General features: G+C 43.5%; 1 protein-coding gene across 1 annotated transcript; it reads right to left on the reverse strand.

Moving 5' to 3' along the window:
* Nucleotides 1–434: 434 nt before the first annotated feature.
* LOC108928668 (leucine-rich repeat-containing protein 15) lies at nucleotides 435–10,422 on the reverse strand. The gene is made up of 4 exons (XM_029255880.1): nucleotides 10,217–10,422; nucleotides 9,349–9,431; nucleotides 4,435–4,784; nucleotides 435–3,198 (listed from the first exon to the last, which is right to left on the reverse strand). The coding sequence occupies exons 1-4, from the start codon at nucleotides 10,420–10,422 to the stop codon at nucleotides 1,138–1,140; spliced, it is 2,700 nt and encodes an 899-aa protein (XP_029111713.1). The 3' UTR covers nucleotides 435–1,137.
* Nucleotides 10,423–11,455: the final 1,033 nt, after the last annotated feature.

The following is an 11,455-nucleotide window of genomic DNA, read 5'->3' on the forward strand; positions in this document are numbered from 1 at the left end:
CTCCAGATGACAACGAACCTATACTGGGTAAGCATTTTCTGAAAATGTATATATGGATAATTCATCACAATGAAACTTTTGATCTGAAAGCAAGTATGTAGCTGTAGTTTGGAGGACAGACACTGTTCCATACATGTGCTTTTGCATGAGAATATACCTTTGAATATGATATTGAGTAACATGGTGCACAACTGGAGATCTGTGAGGGTGAAAGGGCAGCAGTGACACCTAGCAGAAAGTTATAGGAAGTTTTAGTTTTCTCCCTTGGGCTCTGGTGTTTTTTCCTCCTGTGTGATCAAATTTTAAAGAGGTTCTTGACTATACGGAACAGAATGCCAGCTGATTTAGAAACCATGAACAAGTTTTTTTTTTTCATCCCAAAAATGCATTAGAAGACTAATTTGTGTCGGCACACAGTCAAGGCTAAGATCCAAATGAATACTCTTAATGAAATATTCTAAATTTTTCTATATTTTATATAAACTTTTATTTCATAGCTGAAAGATGAACTACTTGTTTGTGTATACGTGCATTTTCTCACAATAGTTTTTTTTTCCCCTCTGCGATATGCTTCAAAAGCTCTGTTGCTGCGGTTTCCGAAGCGCTGCTCAAGAACACCGACCGCAGTGTTGGCATCTATGGTTCGCACACCTCAGCATATGTGTCAGCAAGAACCGTGTCAGCTTCCTTCACCACACTTTACATGAAAATAGCCTTCTGTAATAAAACTCCATCAAGACATACCTTTGCTGCACCCTTTGATGGAAGAAAGCAGTTTAATCAAGTTGGAAATTGCAATGCACAATTAAAATTGGAAAAAATCATAAAAAAGAACTGTCATATAGAAGCAGAATAAGACATTTTACAGCCCACTTGTGTTGAAATAACACTTTTGTATATTTCAAACACAGCAGTTTAGGTTGAAACATTAGACGAGCTGGTAGCAGAAATCTGTCTGTGAGACACTCGTACTGGTCTTACTCATCATAAGCCAATGTGCATCAACCCCTGCTGTACGTGGACTGTCATTAACATGCTATAGTTTCATAATATACATGATGATAATAACTTTGTTCCAAACAAAAGATGAAATAAAATACACTAAGATAATGTTTTAATTGGAAGCACACATGAAACTTAAAACCAAAAATTAGAGGCCCAGAATGTTCCTATGAGTAATGGCAGTAATGGCACTGCCACGGTAGGCAAAGCTGCTCCACTGCAATGCCTTGGGAGCAGTGAGGGGGACCGGGCAAGATGGGCCACAGGTATATTGCGAGCCGAACATTTGGGTTTACCCTGCACTCTCTGGCCATGTTGGTGGATCCATCTGCTGATGTACAGAATAGAACTACAGTCGCAGTCCCAAGGGTTGCCATCCAAGTAAATAGTCCTGAGGGAACTTAAGGGCTCCAGCGTCCCATTCTCCAGGGCTCTAAGTTGATTGGACTGAAAGAAGAGCTGTCGGAGATTTCTTAGGCTCTGGAACAGCTTTGGAGGTACATTCTTAAACTGGTTTTTATCCAAGTCAAGGTCCTGGAGGTTTTCAAGTTTTTCAAAGATGTTTTCAGGAATGGAGGTTAAGTAATTGTCATTAAGAAACAGCTTCTGAAGGTTCACCAGGGAACGAAAGACATCTGGATGGAGTTCTGAAAGCGAGTTGAAGCTCAGCTGTAACTCCTTGAGATTTTCCAGGTTCTCAAAGTCATCCGGGTTCAGGACGGACAGGAGGTTGTTGTCCAAATCAAGCACCTTAAGATTCTGAAGGTCTTTCAGCAAACCTGCTGGCAGTATCTTTATCTTATTCATGTTGAGCGAAAGGTCTTTCAGGCTGCTGAGGCCCATGAACAGAGTGGGCTGCAGGAAAGATAGGAGGTTGCTGTTGAGTTTCAAGGTCTTGAGTTTATTCAGATCTTGGAAGAAATTGTCTGGTAGAAAGCTGATATTATTGTGGTCCAGCTGCAACTCCCTCAGGTTATGGGTTTTAGCAAAGAGGTTTCTGGGAACGCTTGATAACTGATTGTTATCCAAGTACAGCCGTCGGAGAGCTTTGAGTTTAGAGAAAAGATCTTCTGACAGCACAGAGAGATGATTGTTATCCAGCTGCAGCTCCTTAAGTGCAGGTGTACTGTGGAAAATATTAGAGGGGATGTGTGAGATTTTGTTACTGTCCAGCTGAAGCTCCTTCAGGACTGTCGTGTTGTCAAAGAGACCTGCTGGAAGGGAAGTCAGCTCATTATGGTAAAGGTCCAAGACCTCCAATCTGCCCAGGTCTTGGAATGAATTTAAATGTAGGGACTGAAGATGATTGAAACTGAAATCCAGCATACCTAGCTGAAATAATCCTTTCAGGTCTCTGTCATCTAGAATGGTAAGAACATTATTGCTCAGATCCAGGGTTTGAAGTGAGCCTAGGTTTGTGAAGGCATCCTTGGGAATGCTAGTGATATAGTTCTTTTGGAGGTATAGACTTTGGAGCTGTGGGACTTCCTTTAGTGCAGCCACTGGCACAGAGGAAAACCTGTTACTGCTAAGGTCTAAATGACTTAGGTTCGTGGCACCTCTGAGTGAACCATTCTTTAAACTCCTGAGCTCATTTTTGGATAAAATTAATTTTTGCAGATGTGTGATATTCTCAAACACACCCTCCTCCAGCTCGTCTATGATGTTGCTGCTGAGGTGAAGGACAGAGAGTGTGAAGGCACCCTCCAGTGCGCCACGCTGCAAAATGTGGATCTGGTTCAGGCTAAGGATGAGTGTTTCAAGTAGCTGCAGTCCCCAGAACAACCCAGAGGGTAGAGTTTGGATGAAGTTCTCACTGAGGTCTAAGAGGGTAAGTTCAGGAAAGTGACACAGCTGTTCTCGACCTATTGCTTTTAGGCCATTGGCCCTAAGGAAGAGCTTGGACAAACTTCTCATCTCTGGGAAGACATAGCTGTCTGAGAAGGAGGTGTTGAGTTTATTCTTAGTGAGGTCCAGAACTTGTAGCTCCTGCAGTCCTTGGCTGGGTAAGGAATGGATTTTGTTGTGTGAAATATAGAGTTCCTTAGTTCCTGGTGGTAGAAGTGGGATCTCCGTAAGCTCTCCCGTTGAACAGCTGACAATGTTTTTCTCCATGCAGTCACAAGATGTAGGGCAACCTTCTATCACTGGGATCAGTGTCAGAACCATCATCGTTGCTCCCAGCATGGTCACACACTGAGTGCCAGAGAAGAAGGAGGAGTTACAAAGAAATGAAGAGTCACAGAGAACTGTCACAATGTACAAAGTCCAAATCATGAAATGTCATCTGACTGACAAACTGATGCTGGTTACCCTTCTAAAATGTGAACGAGGAAATTATATGAATATGTCTTTATTTCTTGATTTCTTAGCTTGACTATGGGACACAGTCATTCTGTTGAAGAGTTATCTCCCAATAGTGCTAACTTTTGGCCAACTGGAGGAGTATACATTTCCATAAATATCTGACCTGTGCTTTTAATACCCACGAATTACGAAAGGGTAAAACGTGTCCAACGAACACTTCTTAAGCCCCCTCTATTAAAGGCTAATATTAAGGCTTTCAGACAGTGACATAGAGAAGGACTAAAATGCTAGAGACACAGAAAGGAAATAATTTAAACTGAAACTGAGGAAACGATTTGCATGAGAAACGTTGGATTACTGGTCTGCTGTTAGTCACGTTTAACCGAGACGCAGGGTGAAATTGTTTGCACTGGTACATTGAACATCCTGAAAATGAAAAAGATCACTCTGATTTTTGTCTGAGAGGTTGTGGTTTTTTACTTGCCTCTAGAATGTGTTCCGGTGGTGGCGAAAGATATAGGTCAAACATTTGCTTTTGCTGTATTCATTAACTTTAAGAAAAGAATAACATGAATGAAAAAGCAGAATGAACAAATTCGACTATACAAGTATTTGTTGTTGTTTTTTTTAATTTGGCAAATGAAAGCTTTTATTCCAAAATAATTTTTTTAACTTAAGCAGCAGGTCACAGGGTGGAGGCCAGATAAGTTTTTCCATGAAAGTAGTTTCAGAATAAATATTTCCATAAGGAAATGACTATATTTCATTTTGTAATTACACAACACCAGATAGAATTAATGACATCCTCAAAAACAAGCAAAATACTCCTTATATTTTATGGTAAGGGTATTACAGTATATTTGATCAATCTTTAAAACTAGTTATCTTTATTTAATTTTTAAATCCAGTTTAGTATGTCAGCTTCTTACACTGCAGGTGTCAGTAATGTGCATAGCTGGAAGTATAGGGCATTTGTAATTTGTCATTAAATAATATTACATTTAAAAAGTGGTAAAGTTGAAGCCACCCTGTCCTTATACATTTTTTTATTTTTTTTTTAATAGATATTGCTAACAAAACTTTTCCTGCTCGTGTCAGGTGCTACTGATGCCTAGAAAAACTCACCTTTGTTGATCTCAAGCGTAGCAGCTCCTCAAGCAGGGTAGGTGTGATGTGAGAGTAGGTCACAAGCTCATCATTAATGTTGAAGCACCACAGGAAACATAAGAGTCGCTGTACAGATGTGCTGAGATGTGCAAGACGACAGCAGACTGTCAGCAAAAAATGTGCAAATACACAGCCTGCAGCCTGTAGGATCCGGCGCGACTCGGTTTTTCTGTGATCGAACTCGGCCTTTTCAGAGAAAACCACCAAGTTATGAGCTGAGATACGATGGATGGGGTTGTTGTCTGTCTTTGTACCCAGAAGCAACTTGCACACTTGTTCTTTTGGGTTGTTGTGATGCTCCCTGATTTCTTCAAATTGCATGATAAAGAAGAGAAAGGAGTTGCGATATCTCAATAAGGAAACATAAAGTCACATTTGGTTGTGAATCGCACTGAATGAAACAGGGATCAAAATGACTAATTACAGTTGTTTTTAAGACAGATTAAATTTTTCATATGAAGTTTGTGCAACAGCAATAAGGATGTGCTGCCCCAATAGAGGGATTTATTTCGAGGATTTTGTAGACTTGTTAGGACGGTTGCTCAGAATTAACAAACGTTAAGAACTTTGGATTCAGTTCAAAATTTAAAGCAGAGCAATTGGATGCGACAGATCCGAACAAGGCAAGGAAAAGTGAAAGTGAGAAACCTCAGCCTTAACATTGAAGAAAATCAAAATAAGAGCTTAGATAAGACAGACCAAAGTAAGAAGCCACTTTCTAGAAGGGGTGTTTTGATGCGCTGCAGAGGTCTGATACGACCAAATACACCTTTGTCTCTATCGTTTCGGTGACAGGGTTTTGTTATTGGCTGTAAAATAGGCTCTGTGTACCGCTGTCATTTGGTACATGTACACCTGGTTAAATGATGAAGAGGAGCGTGTCTCTGTGTTTGTGGTGTAATCAACGTTAAGGTTGGGCTGTGGACACTGGACACTGGACAGTGGACAGTGGGGGGGGGGGAGTGCAGTGGCGCAGCAGGTTTGGCCAGGTCCTGCTCTCTGGTGGGTCTGAGGTTCGAGTCCTGCTTGGGGTGCCTTGTGATGGACTGGCGTCCCGTCCTGGGTGTGTCCCCTCCCCCTCCAGCCTTCTGCCCTGTGTTGCCAGGTTAGGCTCTGGCTTGCCACAACCCTGCTTGGGACAAGCAGCTTCAGCAAGTGTGTGTGTGTGTGTGTGTGTGTGTGTGTGTGTGTGTGTGTGTGTGTGTGTGTGTGTGTGCGCAGTGGACAGTGGATCCACAGTAGCAGTCTGACACTCTGTAGCCTCCCTTGTAAACTCATGGGTTTGTGTTTGAATCCTCTGTTTTGCACCATTGTTCTTTAATTCTCTGATTATTTATTTAAATGTGACAAATAGGCTTTCCATGCGCTGTCACAATAAATTTACTTTCTTAAAATTTTTCTTCATCATTGAAAGTATTCTTCAGTCATCCACTTGAGCGGCCTGCCATATGCTTTATCAGCTCTTCTGCTCCTGTTACACTCTCCAGGCCATTCCTTTCTTAACAATGTACCACACAGTTCATTTTGACACATCCGGTGTTTTAGCTAAGTCTCATTATCTCATTAAGTCTTTTCATCTCATTCTCACTTATTCAGTTTTTTCAGCCTCATTGTTGCCTGCTTTACTGCTGTTGGCACTTTTCTTTGGACCTGAACTTGGCCCTTCAAGACTCTGTTACAGCATCTGAACACAGTTAGAACATTAGGTTGGAAAAATACAGGTTCTCCTCACATAATCTACGCGTCCGTCGTCAACAACCGCTTGTCCCGAGCCTAACTCGGCAACACAGGGCGCAAGGCTGGAAGGGGACACACCCAGGATGGGACACCAATCCATTGCAAGGCAATCCAAGCAGGACTCGAACCCCAGATCCGCCACACAGCTAGCACCAGCTGAACTCTTTGCGTTACCACACCCCCCTTTCCTCACATAATGAACACTCATATTACAAGAATTTAGACTTAAGTGCACATGTAATTTGTACCCTGAAAATTGCATAACGAGTCATCAGCTCAGATGAAAAGTGTCTTACAAGAAATGAATCAATACAGTTACGAATAACTTGTGCAAATTGATTCTCTATTCTTTAATCCAAATGACACTTTTTAGAGATCATTCAGCATGACAACATGAGTTACAAGTGTTACAACTGAATGCAGTGGTAACATATTGAGAGCAGCCCTGATATGTAGTGTTCCAATAATAATAATTCATTAATTACTGTGAACATTTTATCCTAAGGCATGGTCTCAGTGGTGCTTTGCCTGTGTTGTATGTACCCTGGACAGGTCCATTGCAAGGGAATCTCACAAACACACACACATGCACTCTCTCTCTCTCTCTCTCTCTCTCTCTCTCTCTCTCTCATACATACGTTTATGTAACACTTTTCTCCAAAGCAGATAGCAATTCTAAGCCTCTTACAACTACTTACCTGTTTACACAGCTGGGCAATTTTTACCACAACAATCTGCAATTCTTTAGCTATATATACAGGTGGGAAATTTCCAGTTAAGCCCCTTGCTGAAGACTTCTAGGGGGGCACAGTGGCACAGCGGGTTTGGGCGGGTCCTGCTCTCTGGCGGGTCTGGGGTTTGAGTCCCGCTTGGGGTGCCTTGTGACGGACTGGAGTCCCGTCCTGGGTGTGTCCCCTCCCCCTCCAGCATTGGGGTGCCCTGTATTGCCGGGTTAGGCTCCTGTTCGCCAGGACCCCACTTGGGACAAACGGTTTCAGCCAGTGTGTGAAGACTACTAGAGCAGGTCAATAGGTTTGAACTTCAGGTCTCCAAATCACAAAGGCAGCAACTGGACTCCTTTTCTTTTTTGAGTGTGGGAGGAAACTGGAGCACCCTGAGGAAACCCACAAAAACATAAAGAAAACAAGCAAAGTACACATAGATTGAGACAGGAGCCATGAAGCACCAACGCTACTCGCCGTGCCATCGTCCCACCCAAGAGAAGCAAAATAAAGTAACAAAATCAAAAGAAATAACTGTGAACTAAATGACGAAAAAGAATAAGGGTGAAAAAAGGGGTATGTTGAACATACGGGTCTTAAGCCTGGTTTTAGAGGTTTCTATCATGGATGGATGTGCTACCGCGTTGAAGCCAGCCACACAAACTGCATACGCGGAGCTGGATCTGAACTCAATGCACACTTACCTGCAGGACGGCCGTGTCCCACAGAGCTCTGTGTAGCAGTTCTGATTTTCCGGACTCAGATTTGAATTGGACTTTCCATAGCATTTCAAAGATAAAGCAAGAATTTTGGCGAAACAATGGGTAAACCTTTTGCGATTTAGAAAGTCATTAATTATTTTCCCATTTTTTCGATTAACTTTACAAGAATTCACTTTACAACTTCAAAACCTGCTCGTTATACAAGGAAGCCTGTACTACTCAAGCTGGGGGAAAAGACAGTTATTCTACCGTGAAATTTAATGTTTAGTGGCCATCGTTTCTTTACTTCAGAGTGCCAAAAATACTGAAAAATTAAGACACTTTGTCATTCTAGTTTAAACCTTTATAAATACATAGTAATATAAATCTGAAACAACCCAAGTCTTTTGGGAGACCTGTGCTCATATTCTCTTGTCATTTATGTAAATGTACAACTGAAATAATTCAGTTGTTATTGTGGCACACCAGGGCATGCCAGGTGGCCTATCTATCTATCTATCTATCTATCTATCTATCTATCTATCTATCTATCTATCTATCTATCCATCCAATTAATTTGTTTATACTTTCAAAGTCCCTGTGGTCAATGGGCTGCACTTCATTTTCATGATGTCCTTAAGGAGCGGGTTTGGAGGTGCAGCTGTCACGTTTGTGAGAATGAGAGTTGCCAGGATGAAGCCTGCCATAATACTAGTAATAGTGTTTTTAGGGAAAAAATGTAAAGGGTGATAAAACAATACCTTTCTTTACCTTTCATTGTAAAACACTACCTGAAAAATAATAGCGCCTGTTCATTGTTAGACCACAAGAGGGCGCCAAAGGACTTAAAAAATGAATGGGGACGATATACACACACACAGCCTCTATCCCATGTAGAAACAAAACATGGGATTAAGAGGCTTCGTTAATCAGCAATATGTAGGGCACCTCTCAGATCAGGCCTCTGTAGCAGAATGGGAAGGGTGAAACAAGTCCTAAAACAAGCACACAGTACGGGGCCAGCACCTTTTCTACTCTCAGCATGGTACAGTGGTTCTCTTTACTCATAGTAACGATGAGCAAAGACTCCAGTGTTGCCAAAGAAATATATACACACACACACACACACACACTGACTGAAGCCACTTGTCCCAAGCAGGGTCGCGACAAGCCAGAGTCTAATCCAGCAACACAGGGCGCACGGCTGGAGGGGAAACGCCCAGGACAGGACGCCAGTCCATCACAAGGCACCCCAAGTAGGACTCGAACCCCAGACCCGCCAAAAAGCAGGACCCAGCCAAACCTGCTGCACCACCGCACCCCTGCCGGAGAAATACGTGAAAGTAATTTCTAATAAATATTTAAATATTTGTGTTAGCCAGTAGGGGGCGTGGTGGTGCAGTGGGTTGGACCGGGTCCTGCTCTCCGGTGGGTCCGGGGTTCGAGTCCCGCTTGGGGTGCCTTGTGACGGACTGGCGTCCCGTCCTGAGCGTGTTCCCTCCCCCTCCAGCCTTACGCCCTGAGTTGCCGGGTTAGGCTCCGGTTCCCTGCGACCCCGTATGGGACAAGCGGTTCAGAAAGTGTGTGTGTGTGTGTGTGTGTGTGTGTGTGTGTGTGTGTGTGTGTGTGTTGGCCAGTCACATTTACAGAAGGGTGTACTCATCCTGGGGCAGCACGGTGGCACCATGAGACGCAGTTCAGCTTCACAGCACTTGCGTAGTGTGAGAAAATGTGGGTTTGATCCCCACTCAGTCTGCGATGAGTGTTCGTATTCTCCCATGTCTGTGTGGATTTGCTAAAGGTGCTCTGGTTTCCTCTCACAGTTCAAAGACTGATGATATTAAATTACTGGCAGTATGTGTATGTCTGGTCCCCTGTGATGGACTGACACACTCTCCAGGGTGTGCCTACCCTCTACCTTGTACTCAATGCTTCTGGGATAGGCTCTGGTTCACCAGGACCCTGCTCAGGATAAATGATTAATGGATGGATGGATGGATATATTCAACCTTTTAATGACAGTGAAAATGTGCTTTTTCACACAACAGGTTTGTTATTCTGTACAATGGCATTTTTGCCAGTTATACCGCCATTTTATTTCCACAGCAGGTATTTTGTTAAGCACAGGCCTGCTCATCTCTCCCCAGTGGGAATATGTTCTCCTCCCTCTCCACCTTCCTGATCTATCCTCCATTGAATTCCTTTCTGTCTCCATCACTGTCCCAACCACACTCTTGATGGTCGTTCTCCTGGATGCTCCCGATGCTTGATGATCGCAATCCTGGTTGCTTCCTGGATGACCTTGACATCTTGTTGAGTTCCCTCGCAGCAGACAACACCCCACTGATTCTCCTATGTGATTTCAACCTACATATTGAGGATGTTCATGCAAGCCTTCTGTCACTCCTACAGCCCTTTGGCCTCTCTGTATCCCATTCTGTTACTGACAAGGCCAGCAATCACCTAGACCCTATCTTCTCTCAGGACTGTCCTGTCTTCTCCATCACTCCACTTCTAGTTTTTTTCATTTTTGAAATTATTTTAATTTTTAAATCTCCTTCCAGCTAACCCCAATCCTGCCTCTGCATCATCTGTGACTTTCCACCAAACTGGAAATCTCTCACGCCTTCTTCCCTTTCCTCCGCCATACTAACCTCTCTCCCATCCATTGCGCAATCCTCAGAGCCGTCTACAGACACCACCAATGTCTTGCTTTCAACCTTATCCTCTTCTCTAGACTCTCTGCTCTCTAACTTCCAGACCAGCACACGCCATTTCCAGCCCATGGTTATCAGATCTACTGCATGCCAACTGGACCAAACTTCACGCTACCAAATGACAATGGCGGAAATCAAAGGGTCTCACAGACTCGGCAGTTTACAAGGACCTTCGGAGGTCCATCATCTGTGTTACTTCATCCACCGAAGGTCCTTCCTCTCTTTCTCCGTGGAGCTACAGACATCTTTTCACATATTGTCACTGGGCAACACGGTAGGTAGCGTTTCTGTCTCACAGCACCCGAGGGGTGCAAGAGAACGTGGATTCGATCCCCGCTCAGTCTGTGTGGAGTTTGCATGTTCTCCCCGTGTCTGCGTGGGTTTCCTTCGGGTGCTCCGGTTTTCTCTCACAGTCTAAAGACATGCTATTCAGGTGGATTGGTGACTCTAAAATCACCCATAGTGTGTGTGTGTATGTGTGTGTCCGAGAATAACAAAGAGAAAAAGTGTGTTCCACTGATGTATGGATGAGTGACCCAGTGTAAGTAGTGTATTTAACAGTGTAAGTCACCTTGGTGAATAAGGTGTGGGCTGATAACACTACATAGTGTTCACTGGAAGTCGTTTTGGAGAAAAGTGTCTGCTAAATAAATAAATGCACTTGCCTCTCCAACATTTCAGCTTGGATGTCTGATTACCACCTACAGCTTAACTTCTCCAGAACTGAGATCCTTCATCTACCGGCTGGATTGTACTTCTGTCAAGAACTTAAACAGTACAACTCGTATCACATACTTCAGCGGTTAAGGGTCCGGCAGTAACGATTGACTTACGTCTCTGCTTCTCCCGACAAATCGATCCCATAACCCAGTCCTTCAGAGACATCCCACATAACATCCACAAGATCCACCTTTCACCCACAACAGACTGTACACAACTTGTGGTCTTCTGGCGATATCCTGCCTGGTCAGCTGTCTATTCTCTACTGTCTGGTCTTCCAGCCTCTGCCATCAACCCTGTCCAGTTAATACAGAATGCTGCTGCACACATTGAATTACCAAAGTGTCCACATGTATCTCCCATCCTTGCCTCGCTCCATTGG

This window comes from Scleropages formosus, chromosome 10 (genome assembly GCF_900964775.1).
Source record: "Scleropages formosus chromosome 10, fSclFor1.1, whole genome shotgun sequence".
NCBI lineage: Eukaryota > Metazoa > Chordata > Actinopteri > Osteoglossiformes > Osteoglossidae > Scleropages > Scleropages formosus.

Excerpts from the sequence above, each read along its gene's own strand:
- LOC108928668 (XM_029255880.1), bottom strand. The coding sequence starts at position 10,422 with ATGGGCTGGAAATGGCGTGTGCTGGTCTGGAAGTTAGAGAGCAGAGAG. Across the intron at positions 9,432-10,216 it reads AAGTCACAGATGATGCAGAG|CAAATCCACACAGACATGGG; the intron begins GCAGGATTGGGG and ends GAGCACCTTTAG. Across the intron at positions 3,199-4,434 it reads TACGCTTGAGATCAACAAAG|TGTGTGACCATGCTGGGAGC; the intron begins GTGAGTTTTTCT and ends TCTGGCACTCAG.